We start from the raw sequence: 18,031 nt of genomic DNA on the forward strand, positions 1-18,031 counted from the left end.
TAATTTCAAATTTCTTTCCTTTCTCTGTAAATCCCACAAAGCCAGAGTTGTATCATGTTCATAAACTTTTTTAGCAATCGGTTCTAAATTCTGTTGAGTCTCTCCAGCAATAGCTCTGGCTTCCTCTGCAATCTTACGTGTTGCGGAATTTTCTTGGACCAGCTTATTTATGGATTCTGTATTCAAATCCAATCTTGCTGTTAACTCTGTTAATTTCTGTGTATTTTCTGTACTCTGCTTTGTCAAGTTCTCCAAAGACTGATTTATCTTGAGAAGCGCTTGTGTCACTGACTCCATGGAAGCAGCTGTCACTTTTTCTTGTCCTGTTGTTCCTGTAGGGGTTGCGCCAGTGATTGAGCCTCTTTTCTTTTGTTGCTGTTGCTGTTGTTGTTGTTGCTTTGCTTTGGCTCTTGTGGTTATCTCTTCTGCTGAGCCACTCATGTCCCAAGGTCGTTCCCAAGGGAATAGTCCTCTGATGGAAAATTCCACTGTCCTGAACTGTTACAGCCGTTACTTTAGCCCTCTAGAGGGAGCAAACCAAAATGTCCGAATACGGAGACAAAGAAGTTAAAGACAAAAATATCAGGAGGCTTGTAAAAGTCTTTTACAGCACCTTTCCCAGTAGATACAATTTCAACATGCTCCAATAAACTGTAACAACAGAGTCCGAAAACTTTGTAACAGAGGAAACTTCAACTATGTAACTTTCCCAGGAGTTAAAGACAGTTCAGTGCTTTAATGCCTTATTTGGCAGTCCGCTTCAGGGCAGTGAGGCAGCAGAAGGGTTTTCCCTTTTTAAATAGATCGTGCAGTTCTTAATGTCCTTTTTTCCTCCCCTCTGCCCTGCTTGCTAGAGGGGAGATCTAAGTTCAATGTCAGGTTTAAGTTGTCAAATAAAAAAGTCACATACGGATGCAGCTTTAAAATTCCGTTGCTTTTAGCTGTCATGCAGTCAGGGGAGGCAGACTTCCTTAATTTTTACCATCCCCGTTTTCAGCCGAATTTTCCTTTAAAAGGTTCCAAATTAGCGTTCAATCTTACTCACAGGTTTTATCAGTCCAGATTTGTAGGAAGGAATCAGCGCTCTCCGTCAATGGCGACGCGGCTTCACTCTGCGGGCTGGGTAGCGACTCTCAGCACCGCGCTCTCCCAATGCCGTTCCAGAGCCTTTAAAAAGGCTCTTTCTGCAGTAAGGGGGGGCGCTTCTGGTGCCCACCGAGTCTCCTTGTTCACAGGCTTCTGCACCTGTGATTTTAGGGGTCCCCCGCTTGCCGTAGCGGGTCAGACCCGAACTCGCAGAGCAGTCCTCCTCCGGAGCTCGGAAAGAGGACCGCCATTAACGCTGGCGCCGACCGGAAGTCTCCCTTCGCGCTCTATTTCTTCCCACATGTCTAGCCACTTCCACCTTAGAAAGTTGTGTAGAGGAGGGAATTTCTGCAGGCATAACTTGCATGCATTTCTGAAATCTCCTCTTTCACACTTCTATTACATATGTAGGAGCTCTATTCTCTTTTACAGGGCCAGATTTAGGTTTAATGAGGTCCTAAGCTACTGAAGGTAATGGGACCCTTTATATGTCCAGCTGTCCTTTGTCAACAACAAATTATCGCTGTTTTTTGTGTTGAATATATGCTATATGGTAATTTATGGACCTAATAGGTATCTAAAGCCATTTGCATATGTTGCCATGCAATCAGTCCATGCAGAATGTAGGCACCCTATATATAGAAATCAGCAAACCAGTGATATTTTAGGGAGCGGGCTAGGAGGTGGGGCCCATTACTTACATCATAGTGCCTACACAACACAAAACACTGTGCTGAATGTAGCTTTTATTTTATTTGTTCTTTATCTTATATTTTGGAAATGTACATCAAGTTTTTTTTCCCGTTAATTTTTTTGGGGGCCCCCAAAAGAGTGGGGCCCTAATCTATAGCTTGTTTAGCTTGTACGTAAATCCGGCACTGCTCTTTTGCATCTGATTCCCTACTCACATCCCACAGATTATTAGCTTCAGTGAAGGGTGGGTAATTAATCTAATCATTATCATCATGCTGGTTGTATTAAACTATTCATTCATTCTTTCATTCATTTTCATATACTGCCCTTCATTGGAAGAACTTGGGGCGGTTCACCGAAGCTACATCTTTCGTAACTGTCCTGTGTTACATCAAACTGGGAGTTTCACTGAGGGGCGCATGCTTTAGACCTCGTTTAGAATTCAGCCTGTGCGCCATGCACCCAACATATTGCTGCCCTTGCTAATTTCCCAGGCTGCTGATTGGACTATCTCCGTAGAAATAAGTGACCACATAGCTTGCAGGTTTCTAATGTGCCATGTTCACTGAATATTCTTTTAAAATAAAATCTCTGTAAGGAACACTTTGCCTCCCCACACTAGCCTTCTGACCCAGAAATCCCACCCCCACCCCACCCCGAAATGTGTGGCCAAATGATATTAGAAGCAAGAACTTTTGGAACTACAGCGAGATACCACAATCATATACCCATAACAGATATGATTTAAATATCACTTTTGTAAAAAAAAGAAATCATTTTTAAAAAATGAGATTACCACTAATACGCCATTAGTAACAATATGCTCATCAGGAACTGGGCTGCAAAACAAAATAAATATATTTGACATGTCATATCTGGTCTTTGGTAATGGAAATTTACGTTTCTAGTTGCTAGTTTGACATTCCATGTTAATGTAATTGACTCAACATAGCTCAGATCATGTACAGTGGTACCTCGCAAGACGAATGCCTCGCAAGACAAAAAACTCGCTAGACGAAAGGTTTTTCCGTTTTCGATTTGCCTCGCAAGACGAATTTCCCTATGGGCTTGTTTCGCAAGACGAAAACGTCTCACGACTTTGTTTCCTTTGTCTAAAAACAAAGACATGTTTTGTTTATAAAGTTAATTTATTTTCCCTTCAATTTTTGAACTGCTCTTTACAGTATGTGTGACTTTAAAGAGCAGTTAATAAACTGTTGTTGTACCAAATTTGGCTTTGTTTGGACTTTTTTTGACCATAGGAACACATTAATTGATTTTCAATGCATTCCTATGGGATTTCGTGATTCGCAAGACGAAAAATTCGCTAGACGACAAAACTCGCGGAACGAATTAATTTCGTCTTGCGGGGCACCATTGTAATCTAATTACAACAAGACTAGAAAAAAACACATTCATCTGATAGTTACCCTTTGGCAATGCTTTGCCAGATCACAAGAAACTTGAGATTCAGGTCCATCTGATTTGATATGCAACACAGTTCCGAAGTTTATTTTCTAGTGTTATATATTCTTAAATATATTGCATTGTTTGGGATGTACTTACATGCTCTCCCGGCTAAACTCTACCTCCAGAGTTTCTGGAATCTGTAAAAGGATAATTACATTGTTTTGGTTTGATATAATGTTTTCCTCAACTGTTAACTGAAAGAAACGGTCCATGTGTAAGTATGATAAATCCCATTGCTGAATGGATCAATTGGGAAGGGTGGACAAACCTCTCCATTTCAGTTTCTCTCTGTTTCACATTTCAGTTCATCTCATTTCCACATCAGTTTCCACATCATACACATTTGTTTGCATTTCTCCTGATATACACATTTTTGCAAGCAATTTCCCATAACATAATGCCTTTTTTCTTTGTTAAATATTCTCGTATGCCCTTTCCCCTACTATACTATACAGTGGTACCTCGGGTTATATACACTTCAGGTTACATACGCTTCAGGTTACAGACTCCGTTAACCCAGAAATAGTGCTTCAGGTTAAGAACTTTGCTTCAGGATAAGAACAGAAATTGTGCTCTGGCGGCGCAGCGGGAGGCCCCATTAGCTAAAGTGGTGCTTCAGGTTAAGAACAGTTTCAGGTTAAGAACGGACCTCCGGAATGAATTAAGTACTTAACCCGAGGTACCACTGTATGCTTTTTATTCAAGGCGATTCCACCTGTCAATAATGCCCTCCCAGCAGCCTTCGGTTCTACCTTCTTACTTTTGGATCCAATGGAAATGTGAGGCAAACTCTTTCTCCAAGCTGGATCTTGGAAACATCAAAGAGAACAGTGCAGAGATTATTTTCCACGAGGCAGTGGTCTTCATCATGAACAATCATCTCCAAAACATTCTGAGAAGAGAAGCAAAGTTGGTCATTGTCATGGATAGGACAAAAAGGGCAAGATGGAGAAGGAGGCTGGTGGGGAACATACACACCCTTCTCCTGACGCTGCAGAAGAAGAGGGAGGCAGCCTTGATTTACAGCAGGGCTTTGAGGAGTTTGAGGAGGGTCACAGTGCAGAGATAGACAAACAAAGGAGTTGGAACATGTTAGAAGAAGAGGGGGGAATTGCGACAGGGCAGCCAGCTGACCCATTATCACTGGAGAGTATTTCTGATCCCCCTTCTCCCAGAACTCGGTGTTCCTTAAGAGTGTAGAAACAACAGAATCAGAGACTTTTGGCTACAAACAGCTACCGTAAGGGGGGCTGCTGTTGTTAGAAATGTGGTAGGAGGAGCCCAGTTTGGAGCAATGCCATGTTAAGGCGTGTTGTATTCTTTTGTGTCTTAGGATTGAATAAAAAGGGACTCTCCTTGTTTTCTATGCTCTTGCTGCAGTCAGGAGAGGAGAGCTTTCCCAGAGCCTTGACAGTCATCAAGGCTTGCTTCTGGAGCACGAAGCCCAAACAACTAGAAAAAAGAATGGGTCAGTCCATTCTTTCCATACATTAGAAAGGAAGACAGAAAAGGCATCGGAAGGTATGTGGACATGAAAGTGAGAAAACTGGCATAAACTATCTTCTAAATCTGAATCAGTTACTTATTCTTACTCGAACAATGGCTTACATCTTGAAGTAATATATAGCTGCAGTAGTACCTGGTGTATACTAACATAGCAACAGTTGAAGCAACAGTGTGTCTTGTGGCAACTCAAAAGTCTTAGAGCACAATCCTAACCCTAGATCTGCTGGGATGTGGTGAATTTCCAGCTCAGGGAACAGGTTCCTGGCTCTGCCAGAGATATGCTGGCATAAGGGCCCAACCCTGGCTCAGCTAGGGTAGGTTATGTGAGGTAAGAAGGTGCCAGCATAAGCCCTGAAAAAAAGAGCATTTGGGACATTCTATTCCACCTGTCATGACTAATAGCTGCTAATAGATTTAAGGTTAATAACTAACCACCATCTCATCCTCTGTACCCAAATAAGCAATGATTTTGGTGGGTCCTTTGTAGGTAACAAATTAGCAAAACAGTATTCTAAATATGGCTGAGGAATTCAGACAAATTATTAACCGTTGACTTTGTGCCTTACTTTGACCCGCGTCTGTATCCTGAAGTAGAAGGTTTCATTCCATACTGGATCCTTACAGTCCTTAACAGTCTTGGTCCGAGGTCTTTCAAATGAAGCTGTTGGCAGGTACAAGCTCACATAGCCATCAGACTGGCTAACTGTTTTAAAAAGAGTCAATTTAAGATGCATTATTAGGTCACATTAAATCCTTAACTTTAATGTTTACCATTGTCATGATCACACAGTGTTTACAAGAGAATACATGGAAACCAAGTCTCTTCTTCATTGTATCCCTTCTCTGTGCTCATCCATTTTAATTTTTATATCATAAAAATCTATTATATTGCATAAGCACTGTGAAAGAATTGGACTTCATTGTCCCTGGTTACTTGTATGCACTGTTGCATATTATATGTGGAAATACATATTTCACTTGTATGGGTGGTTGTATATCATAGGGTCATGCATATTTTTTCTGGCTTACATATCTTTCTTGCTGTCCATTGGGGGTTATAGAGTTATCCTGGAAGCCTAGCAAATAACCTGTGGCTCAAAAGTCAAGGCAGTTAAACTCCATTGTAGATGTGGGAAAGGTCACGTCTCCTGTTTGAAGGATTCCATGACTTCCTGTAGCCTTTTAGGTGGAGGCTCTGACTAGCAAAAAGAGGAGAAAAAAGAGTCACAGCAGCCTGTGGTTTGCTGCAGTTCATCCTTGTAATGCTAAATCATGGTTTGACATTACATGCTAATCAGCTGGACCAATAAGCATGTAGGACCGTACTGATGTAGCCTTTAGGATTCAGTATATGTGAGTTGTCTCTATTTTTTACCCACCCATACGCTACTCCAGTCACATGGCAAAGTTATATAACACTTATTTCATCTACAAACAGTGGAAGCCTTAGGAGTAGCAAAAAGGATCCCACAGTAATATTTTCAGTCAATTTGGTATGTCAGTGGCACAAAGCCATAGATACACAGCACCCAAAAAGCTTATTTGCTAGTGCTGTGGCAGATTGCATCAGATTCTTTGAGGAGCTTAGAAAACAGGCAAGTGAAGAGTTATTTTGTAGTTAATTAGTAAATTCTTCATAAATAATCGCTTGCCACTTTTCAAAGTGCCTGAAGAAAATAATATAGTTATTATAGGACAGCGTGGCTCTGTTGTTGTTGTTGTTGTTGTTGTTGTTGTTGTTATGCCACCCATCTGACAAAGTCTAATGAATGGACAATCTACAACAATCCTTCCTGATAGCGTTTTTTCCCCTTGCCGCTTTTGACCTCACAAGTCAGAGCTAAGTCAGTAGGACATATATAGGATATAAAAACCATGTTTTGTTCCTGTTGTCCTATTTCTCTCAGAGGCAGGTGAAATTCATATTAAGAAGAAATGATGACTAAGCACAATATGTTTGTTTCCTTATGATGGAACATCTTTTGTTTTGTTTTGTTTTGTTTTGTTTTGTTTTGTTTTGTTTTGTTTTAGACAGCTATCATAAATCACCCATTTAACAGTTCTCCACAGGCTTAAACTAATTAAGCATTTCAGGCCAAACCACATTATATTTTGAGGTTATAATGCATTGTTATTATTAAAGGAATCAACACATTATTATCATTAGAGGTTGCCCCACTTTTAGAGTTACGAGTTCCTTAGCACAAGAGTAATAGTGCTTGAAAATAGAAAAAATGAATTCCCTTTGTACAGGAAAGCAGGTTTTTTAAAGAGATCGAAGAAGCCTCTTAAGCAGCCTGGCACCTTCATTATAAACCTTGTGGCATAAGGCAAAAACATTCATCTTTAACCAAGCCTTTGGTGAATTGCCCTTTTAATATATGATGGATATATGATGGATGCAAACAATGCATCAATTAATCAATTAAAATATGATGGATGCAAACAATGAGCAAACATGCAAGGCAATAGAGAAACACCTGCTCTCAGCTAATTGCACATAGCAGGGGTAACTAAAAGTAGGCACAAATGCCTACTTTTCTGTCGGTTATCATAGCAATCCTGACATGTTGAACTGAACACATATTACAGTAAATGAAAAATGAAGCACCATAGTACACACAGTTCAGCAATAAAGCAATAATTAACTTTTTACAATGTGAGACAAAATTCCTTTGAATTTCAGCTGGGTTTGCAACTAACCATGTGCCATTCTGAGTAAACCTCACTCCCATCCTGTTTTTCAAAGCTTACCGGTACCTTTCAGCTGCAGTGAGAGTGTGGGGTGTTAAAGCAAAGGATTGCTTCTCTATAATAATAATAATAATTTATTATTTATACCCCGCCCATCTGGCTGGGCTTCCCCAGCCACTCTGGGCGGCTTCCAAAAGAATATTAAAATACATCAAACATTAAAAGCTTCCCGAAACAGGGCTGCCTTCAGATGTCTTCTAAAAGCCTGGTAGTTGTTGTTCTCTTTGACATCTGGTGGGAGGGCGTTCCACAGGGTGGGCGCCACTACCGAGAAGGCCCTCTGCCTGGTTCCCTGTAACTTGGCTTCTCGCAGTGAGGGAACCGCCAGAAGGCCCTCGGTGCTGGACCTCAGTGTCCGGATAGAATGATGGGGGTGGAGACGCTCCTTCAGATATACTGGACCAAGGCCGTTTAGGGCTTTAAAGGTCAGCACCAACACTTTGAATTGTGCTCGGAAACGTACTGGGAGCCAATGTAGGTCTTTCAAGACCGGTGTTATGTGGTCTCTGCGGCCACCCCCAGTCACCAGTCTAGCTGCCGCGTTCTGGATTAGTTGTAGTTTCCGGGTCTCTAGCCTTCATTAGGCCTCAAACCAGACCTCTAAGTGTCCCTATTTTCCAGGGACAGTTCCGGATTTACAGAAACCATCCTGGTTTCTGATTTGATCCCAGAACGCCCTGCTTTTCCTTAAAGGTAAAGGTAAAGGTACCCCTGCCCGAATGGGCCAGTCTTGACAGACTCTGGGGTTTGTGCGCCCATCTCACATCTATTGGCCGGGGGCCAGCGCTGTCCAGAGACACTTCCGGGTCACGTGGCCAGCGTGACAAAGCTGCATCTGGTGAGCCAGCGCAGCACACGGAACGCCGTTTACCTTCCCGCTAGTAAGCGGTACCTATTTATCTACTTGCACCCGGGGGTGCTTTCGAACTGCTAGGTTGGCAGGCGCTGGGACCGAGCAGCGGGAGCGCACCCCGCCGCGGGGATTCGAACCGCCGACCTTTCGATCGGCAAGCCCTAGGCGCTGAGGCTTTAGGATGCTTTTCCTTAGGATGTCCCTAATTTCATCTGAGAAATGTTGGAGGATATCGAGTTATCCAATCGCCAAACCATCTGACATCCCCTCCAACATTTCTCCGATGAAAATAAGGACGTCCCATTCCATTATGATAATTATACTATTTACACCCCCATACATCTTATTGGGTTGCCCCAGCCACTCTGGTCAGCTTCCAACATATATAAAAACATAATAAAATATTAAACATAGTAAAAAAAAAAAAAATCCCTATACAGGATTGCCTTCAGACAGCTTGGGAGTTGAATAACTCCATACCCTCCAACATTTCTCCAATGAAAATAGAGACATCCTAAGGAAAAGTGGGACATTCCAGGATCAAATCAGAAACCGGGACGGCTTCTCTAAATCAGGGACATCAGACTTGGAGGGTCTGATCTGAAGGCAGCCCTGTATAGGAAAGTTTTTAAAAATATGTTTAATGTTTCATTATGTTTTTATATATGTTAGAAGCTGCCCAGAGAGGCTGGGGCAACCCAATCAAATGGGTGTGGTATAAATAGAATAATAGTGGTAGTAATAATAGTAGGAGTAGTAGTAATAATGGAACAGGATGTCCCTATTTTCATCAGAGAGATGTTGGAGGGGTTTCGAAGCCTTAACAGCATGCAAAACATTCTGGGATTTAAAGTTTGTGTGCTTTGGGGCACACAAAGGAACACAATTTATCATTTGAAAGAATTAAATAAACAAAAGAAATGAATTATATAATCTTAGCATCTTTTCCTTGCTTATCTGCTTTCGCGCAATGGCAGCAGTTTTGCTATGTTACCGCCATGTCAAAGGTATCATGCGAAGGGACTTCTGCTGCACAGAACCCCGTTAGAAGTCAACGTTCCACAGATTTGGGGAAGCAAGGGGGTACTCACATAAATCTGCCTTTCGTAGATTTTTTATTTGTACGATTTTCACACACAACAAATGGCAAGGGGACACCTCCATCTGCAGAACAATGACAAACAAAAAGTTTATTGAACTGTGCAGATATCTGCATAAGGGTTCATTTGGTGAAGTAGATAGACATGAAAAACTTATGCTATAAATAATTTGTTAGTCCTTAAGACGCCGCAGGAATCTTGGCTGGTTTCAAGGGGCCAGCTCCAGGGGGCCGAGCCCTTTTCGGCCCCCTCAATATTTGGGGGGTAAAGGCCAGGACCCCCAATGTCACATAAGCCCAGAGGTGAAACGTGGAGCCCAGCATGGTACGACTCCAACTCCAAACTCCAACTCCTTCTGCTATGGAGGGGAGGAGGGTTGAAGCAGTCTCCCACTGGTGGCAATGCCAGGATAGGAGAAGCCGCAGGCTATTGAAACTATGAAGCCACTGAGTTCTACTCCGCCCCTAGCTCCTCCAGATGTCAAGACGTCATGCACTGGATGTCAAGATGTCACATGCGAGTCACATCACATGCACAAGGTACCCCCCCTCACAAGTTAGCACCTCTGGTTGGTTTTGTTGCAATTGTCAGCTACCCCTCTGTAAAATAAACTATGTGCTGGACAGAAATAAAATGTACAGATTTCTTTCTACTGGTTCACAGTTACGTAGGCAGTGGTTTGCAATCTTTTGAAGATCCAGTTCTTAAGGTTTTTTTAACCATAAATTTGGATGGCGTCAGAGCTGCTGTTGTGATCCACCTTAGGCCACTCCACCCATAATAGGTCTAATTGCTTCTTGGTGGAATATGTCACCATCAGGAAATATGATGCTCTTATCAAGATTGAGAGTTTAGTTTATCCAGCTCATTGGCCCCTATCTAGCCCATTAATTCAAGACAGCTGTTTGGAATGCCTATAAGTGCTCCTGGAGGCATGGAAAGGAAAGATAAAGACACACGTCACCTGCATACTGATGATACTTTGCTCCTGTTTTTAGATCTCGCCCAGCCATCTCACATGAAACAGGGCTGGGGAACCTACAGCTCTCCAGATGTTGTTAGACTCCAACTCCCCTCAGCTCCTCAGCCAGTATGGCAGCTATGAAGAGCTGGCAGACTGCCAGGCTTGAGAGATCCTCTCCCTCCCCTAAATGGCACCAAGAGGCAGGAAGGAAACCAGAAAGTTCATATATATTACAGTGGTACCTCGGGTTACAGACGCTTCAGGTTACAGACGCTTCAGTTTACAGACTCCGAAAACCCAGAAATAGTACCTCAGGTTAAGAACTTTGCTTCAGGATGAGAACAGAAATTGTGTGGTAGCAGCGCGGCGGCAGCAGCGGGAGGCCCCATTAGCTAAAGTGGCACCTCAAGTTAAGAACAGTTTCAGGTTAAGAACGGACCTCCAGTTGGCTCTGGAACTCTTAGCAATCCGAATCCGAGCGGCCACAGACATCAAGGGAGTGGAAATAAAAGGCAGAACCTATAAATTAGGGCTCTTTGCAGATGACCTAATGGTCACAACAGCAGACCCCATAAGCACAGCAACCTCCCTAATCAGAGAACTCAACACATTTGCAACTATGTGCTTCAACACCCCTCCTCACACCCAAAAAGAACTCACTAATGTCACCAAGATAAAACTTTCCCACACCAAGTTCAGATACCTAGGGGTACAAATAACCAGAAACCTCAATAAATTGTACCTCCACAACTATAAGCCCCTGTGGCGACAAATTAACAAAGTCCTAAAGAAATGGAACAACATGAATTTCACTCCCTCAGACAAAATAGCCATGATCAAAATGATCACCTTCCCAAAACTAACCTACCTATTCCAAACCATCCCAATCTGGATTCCCCTAACCAAACTCCGCAGATCGCAGAGAAAACTACACTCTTTTATCTTCTCACATAAAAAAACCAAGAATAAGCCCCAAATACCTGCACCTCCCCACCTCAGAAGGAAGATGGGGAATCCCCAACATAGAAGCATATTACATTGCCAACCGAATACACCATATAATCATAGAATCATAGAATCATAGAGTTGGAAGAGACCACAAGGGCCATGGAGTCCAACCCCCTGCCAAGCAGGAAACACCATCAGAGCACTCCTGACATATGGTTGTCAAGCCTCTGCTTAAAGACCTCCAAAGTAGGAGACTCCACCACACTCCTTGGCAGCAAATTCCACTGTCGAACAGCTCTTACTGTCAGGAAGTTCTTCCTAATGTTTAGGTGGAATCTTCTTTCTTGTAGTTTGGATCCATTGCTCCGTGTCCGCTTCTCTGGAGCAGCAGAAAACAACCTTTCTCCCTCCTCTATGTGACATCCTTTTATATATTTGAACATGGCTATCATATCACCCCTTAACCTTCTCTTCTCCAGGCTAAACATGCCCAGCTCCCTTAGCCGTTCCTCATAAGGCATCGTTTCCAGGCCTTTGACCATTTTGGTTGCCCTCCTCTGGACACGTTCCAGTTTGTCAGTGTCCTTCTTGAATTGTGGTGCCCAGAACTGGACACAGTACTCCAGGTGAGGTCTGACCAGAGCAGAATACAGTGGCACTATTACTTCCCTTGATCTAGATGCTTCCCTTGGCTTTTTTAGCTGCCGCGTCACACTGTTGGCTCATGTCAAGTTTGTGGTCAACCAAGACTCCTAGATCCTTTTCACATGTACTGCTCTCAAGCCAGGTGTCCCCCATCTTGTATTTGTGCCTCTCATTCCCCCCCCCCAAGTGCAATACTTTACATTTCTCCCTGTTAAAATTCATCTTGTTTGTTTTTGCCCAGTTCTCTAATTTGTCAAGGTCGTTTTGAAGTGTGATCCTGTCCTCTGGGGTGTTAGCCACCCCTCCCAGTTTGGTGTCATCTGCAAATTTGATCAGGATGCCCTTGAGTCCATCATCCAAGTCGTTGATAAAGATGTTGAATAAGACCGGGCCCAAGACAGAACCCTGTGGCACCCCACTAGTCACTCTTCTCCAGGATGAAGAGGAACCATTGATGAGCACCCTTTGGGTTCGGTCAGTCAGCCAGTTACAAATCCACTGAGTGGTAGCAGAGTCAAGACCGCATTTTACCAGCTTCTTTACAAGAATATCATGGGGCACCTTGTCAAATTCCTTGCTGAAATCAAGGTAGGCTACATCCACTGCGTTCCCTTCATCTACCAGGTTTGTAATTCTGTCAAAAAATGAGATCAGGTTAGTCTGACATGACTTATTTTTCAGAAATCCATGCTGACTATTGGTAATCACAGCATTCCTTTCTAGGTGCCCACAGACTGTTTGCTTAATGATCTGCTCCAGAATCTTCCCTGGTATTGATGTCAGACTGACTGGGCGGTAATTATTTGGGTCCTCTCTTTCCCCCTTTTTGAAAATAGGGACAACATTTGCCCTCCTCCAGTCTGCCGGGACTTCGCCTGTTCTCCAGGAATTCTCAAAGATGACAGCCAGTGGTTCTGAGATCACATCTGCCAGTTCTTTTAATACTCTTGGATGCAGTTCATCTGGCCCTGGAGTCTTGAATACATCTAAACTAGCCAAGTATTCTTGTACTATCTCCTTAGTTATTCTGGGCTGTGTTTCCTCTGCTGAATCATTTGCTCCAAATTCTTCAGGTCGGGCATTGTTTTCTTTATCGGAGAAGACTGAGGCAAAGAAGGCATTGAGGAGTTCAGCCCTTTCTGTGTCCCCTGTTTGCATTTCACCATCTTCTCCTCTGAGTGACCCCACTGTTTCTTTGTTCTTCCTTTTGCTACGAACATACCCATAAAAGCCTTTTTTGTTGCTTTTAACCTCTCTAGCAAGCCTGAGTTCATTCTGTGCTTTAGCTTTTCTGACTTTGTGTCTACACGTGCTGGCTATTTGTTTGAATTCCTCTTTGGTGGTTTCCCCCCTTTTCCATTTTTTGTACACATCCTTTTTTAATCTTCCCTCAGTTAAAAGTTCTTTAGATAGCCACCCTGGCTTCTTTAAGCACCTTCCATGTTTCCGTCTCATTGGTATTGCCTGACGTTGTGCTTTTACTATCTCCCTCTTAACAAACTCCCAGCCATCATGAACTCCCTTTCCTTTTAGTATTACTGTCCATGGGATCTCACCCAGCACTTCCCTAAGTTTTATGAAGTCGGCTTTCTTAAAGTCAAGAAATTGAGTCCTAGTATGCTTGGCTGCTCCTTTCCGCTGTATAGTAAACTTCAGAAGAGCATGATCACTCGCGCCTAATGATCCTTCCACTTCTACCCCACTAACCAGGTCATCAACATTGGTTAGGACCAGATCTAAAATGGATGTTCCTCTTGTTGCTTCTCCCACTTTCTGGACAATGAAGTTGTCTGCAAGGCCAGTGAGGAATCTGTTTGACCTTAAGCTCTTGGCTGAGTTTGACATCCAACAAATATCCGGGTAATTGAAGTCCCCCATTACTACTATCTCCCTTCCTTTTGCATGCTTGGCCATCTGTTCCAGGAAGGCATCATCTATGTCCTCCGTTTGGCTTGGGGATCTATAGTAAACTCCCACAATGAGATCTCTGTTATTCTTCTCTCCCTTAATTTTGACCCAAATGCTCTCACTTTGGCTTTGAGGTTCTAAATCTTGGATCTCTTCACAGGTATACACATCCCTGACATATAACGCCACTCCTCCTCCTTTCTTGTCTGGTCTGTTTCTCTGAAATAGATTGTATCCCCCCATTATTACATTCCAATCATGGGACTTATCCCACCAGGTTTCAGTGATGCCTATTATGTCATATTTAGTTTGCTGTACCAAGAGCTCAAGCTCATCTTGTTTATTTCCCATGCTTTGCGCATTAGTGTACAGACATTGAAGTCCATTAATCATTCCCCCGTGTCTCTTATTTAAGGATTTTTTCCTCCCACCACTAGGTCTGCGTGCTGTTTGCTCCATTTGGTCTATGACATTTGGATGATCATCTTCATCAATTGATAGACTCCTACCTTCAGGAGCACTGTCTCCCTCCCCCACATTAGTCAGTTTAAAGCCCTCCTGATGAGGTTTCTGAGATTTTTGGCAAAAACATTTCTCCCAACCGTTGTGAGGTGCAGCCCATCGCTTGCCAGAAGTCCACCTTCAAGAAACTGCAGTCTGTGATCTAAGAATCCAAACCGTTCCTGTTTACACCATTTGCGAAGCCAGCTGTTCACTTCCACTATTTTTCCCTCTCTCCCTGGGCCACGTCGTTCAACTGGGAGGACAGATGAGATGACAATTTGTGCATTTAGTTGCTTCAATTTCCTGCCGAGAGCCTCGTAGTCTCTTTTGATCTTCTGGAGGCTATTGCTTGCAGTGTCATTGGTTCCCACATGAACCAAGAGGAAGGGGTATTTGTCAGTGGGTTTTATGATTCCTTGCAGTCGTTCAGTTACATCTTGGATCTTAGCCCCGGGGAGACAGCACACTTCCCGAGACATCTTGTCAGGCCCACAGATCACTGCTTCTGTTCCCCTCAGTAGGGAATCCCCTATCACCACTACACGCCTCCTCTTAGGTTTGGTCGGGGTTCTTCCGTGAGCTGTCCGTTCCAAGGTCACCTGCACATTCCCTGAGGACTGACTTTGCTGCTCGTCTTCATATACCTGATCGACTGTAATGAGGGAGAGATCCTCAAATGGAGTCTGCTCTTCGTCTTCCATGCTAGGGGAGAGGACCTCAAAGCGATTGTGTATTTCTAAACAATCAGAGCGAACCCTGGGCCTCCTACTTCTTTGAGTCACGTTTCTCCATATATCTGGCTCCTGTGTTGGTGAACTAGCCTCCTTCTCAGGGGAGTCCCCTGTCTCCTCCTTGGTGGAGACGGTGTGCTCTGTTGCTTCCAAGAAGAGCTCCAGCTCTCTAATTCTTTGGAGCGTAGCTACACGTTCCTCCAGTTGCTGGACTTTGTCTTTTAAGAGGGCAATCAACATGCAATTGCTGCAGGTAAAGCTGCCTGCAACCTTTGGCAAGATGGCAAACATTGCGCAGGAACCACAGGTGACTGCAGCTGTTCCCTCCCCCTCCATCCTGAGAACGTGTCGTTGGGTGTGGCTACAGCGGTCCTCCATCATAAAAAGCGTGAAGACAGGACAAATAACTCCCCCCACAAGAAAAAAAAACCTAGGTCTCCCCCAACAAACGTTTGAGACTAGCTCCCCTAAATCTAAAAGATGGATCAAACTGCGCGCGCCGCTAGGCGTGCGCCGCTGCCCTGCTAGGTCTGATAAGCTCCTCCCACAGCTAATCCCCTGCCTCAACAGAAACCCTGCCCCCTCTGACCTTTGCACAGGGAGAACAGCTAATCAGCCACAAAGAAACACACACACACACACACAAGAAAACCTTTTTTGCTCCTTCTTCAACTGCTGCCCTGCTAGGTCTGATAAGCTCCTCCCACAGCTAATCCCCTGCCTCAACAGAAACCCTGCCCCCTCTGACCTTTGCACAGGGAGAACAGCTAATCAGCCACAAAGAAACACACACACACAAGAAAACCTTTTTTGCTCCTTCTTCAACTGCTGCCCTGCTAGGTCAACTCCTTCTTCAACTGCTGCCCTGCTAATCCCATATGTACTAAAAGATGAGACAAAACAATGGATACACCTAGAGAAGGATACAATAGAAAATACCTGCACCACAGCATACCCACTCCTCCCAAACAAACTAAGGAAAATTCCCACAACATTTAACAGCTACACACAGACCATGCTCAAAGCATGGAAAACAGAAACAGGCAAACTATCCCCAACCCCATCCCCACTAATTCCCCTAGCGTACCACCCATTATTCCACCATGTAGCACAAAACCTCCAGATAAAAACCTGGCAAACCAGAGGCTTATATCACCTAATAGACTTCTATAAAAATAACAAATCTTTGTCAACACAAGAAATACAGGACAAACTAGAAGACACCCAAATGCCCTGGTTAGCACAACACCAATTACGTGCCCTCTTAAACAACCCAGCAGTAAAATTAGCAGCAACTAGGCTCCTGACAACCTTTGAAAACCTTCTCCTAACAACAAAGGGACACGGTAAAGGGATAGTATCCGCAATATACAAAATACTACTCCAAAATCCCACAAACCCCCTAGACGCAATCAAAAAACAATGGGAGGATGACATAGGCTATGAGATTAACTCCACTCAATGGACCAGAATGTGGTCTAACCCCCCCCTTTAAATCCATATCAACGAAAAGAAAAGAACTAATTCTGAAACTCACCTACAGGTGGTACCCAACACCAAGAAAACTAGCGCTAATACGACCAGGAACCTCACCAAAATGCTTCAGAGGGTGCACCACCACAGGCACATATCTCCACATGTGGTAGGAGTGCCCCAAAATCCAACTATTCTGGACAAAAGCCATACAAGAAATATGTAAAATAACTCCCCAAGATTGTTGTCACCAATGGAAGCGAAGGCACAGAAAAAACTCAATATGGAGGCCAAATGGCCGAAATATTGGGAAATTTTGGAATAAGATGGAGACAGAATAAAATTGCAGAGCTTTGAAAAATTGAAAAACAGAGTGTGAGATTGGCTCCATTATTACCAAATAATGGAGGTATACAATTTGGACAAAAAAGTTGGTTTCCAGGTGGAAAAATCAAAATTGGAAACAGAATTATTAGATCCAAAAATTAAGAATTTGTCAAGAATGTATAACTTGCTGTTGAAATGGAATACTCAGGATGAAATGGTGAAATCGGCTATGATTAAATGGGCACAGGATGTTGGACATAACATAATGATGGCTGACTGGGAAGAGTTATGGACCACAGGTATGAAATTCACGGCATGTAATGCCCTAAGAGAAAACTTAATGAAAATGATTTATAGGTGGTACATGACACCAGTCAAGCTTGCAAAAATCTACCATTTGCCAGATAATAAATGTTGGAAATGTAATGAGACTGAAGGTACATTCTTTCACCTTTGGTGGACATGCCCAAGGATTAAGACATTCTGGGAGATGATTTATAACGAAATGAAAAAGGTATTCAAATATACCTTCCTGAAGAAACCAGAGGCCTTTCTCCTGGGCATGGTCGGCCAATTGGTGCCAAAGAAGGATAGAACTTTTTTTATGTATGCAACAACAGCAGCAAGAATACTCATCGTGAAGTATTGGAAGACACAAGATTTACCCACCCAGGAAGAATGGCAGATGAAGTTGATGGACTGTATGGAACTGGCGGAAATGACAGGCAGAATCCGAGACCAGGGAGAAGAGTTGGTGGAAGACTGGGAAAAATTCAAAGTTTATTTACAGAAATATTCTAAAATTAATGAATGTTAGAAAGATGCTGGAAAGAAGTTATATGACTTTAGTAGAAATATTATAACGAATAGATTGACATTGGGTAAAGATGTAAATTTAAGTCTAAAACTGCGTTAAGTTAAATTATGGAACTAAATTTGTGAAAGAGGGAAAGGACTTGCTGGAATATTTAATTTAACTAGAATACAAAAAAGGAGGTGTGAGGAAGTCAAGGAAATAAGCAAATGAAAGATAAGGATATGAAAATATTTGGTTCTTTTGTATGTTTTT

General features: G+C 43.0%; 1 protein-coding gene across 4 annotated transcripts in view; it reads right to left on the minus strand.

The window, feature by feature from the left end:
* LOC308594862 (cytosolic phospholipase A2 epsilon-like) overlaps window positions 1–18,031 on the minus strand; it is an 85,434-nt gene that overhangs the window by 44,036 nt on the left and 23,367 nt on the right. For 3 of the 4 annotated variants that reach the window (XM_081208308.1, XM_081208306.1, XM_081208307.1), the window contains exons 2-6: window positions 9,454–9,526; window positions 5,322–5,458; window positions 4,010–4,141; window positions 3,346–3,386; window positions 2,576–2,618 (exon numbers count right to left, since the gene is read on the minus strand). In XM_081208308.1, the coding sequence (XP_081064434.1) occupies window positions 2,576–2,618; window positions 3,346–3,386; window positions 4,010–4,141; window positions 5,322–5,458; window positions 9,454–9,526 (426 nt within the window). The remainder of the gene's footprint in view (window positions 1–2,575; window positions 2,619–3,345; window positions 3,387–4,009; window positions 4,142–5,321; window positions 5,459–9,453; window positions 9,527–18,031) is intronic. The other variant, XM_081208309.1, reaches the window with a different exon arrangement.

Source organism: Podarcis bocagei (assembly GCF_964188305.1).
Source record: "Podarcis bocagei genome assembly, chromosome: 1".
NCBI classification, from domain to species: domain Eukaryota; kingdom Metazoa; phylum Chordata; class Lepidosauria; order Squamata; family Lacertidae; genus Podarcis; species Podarcis bocagei.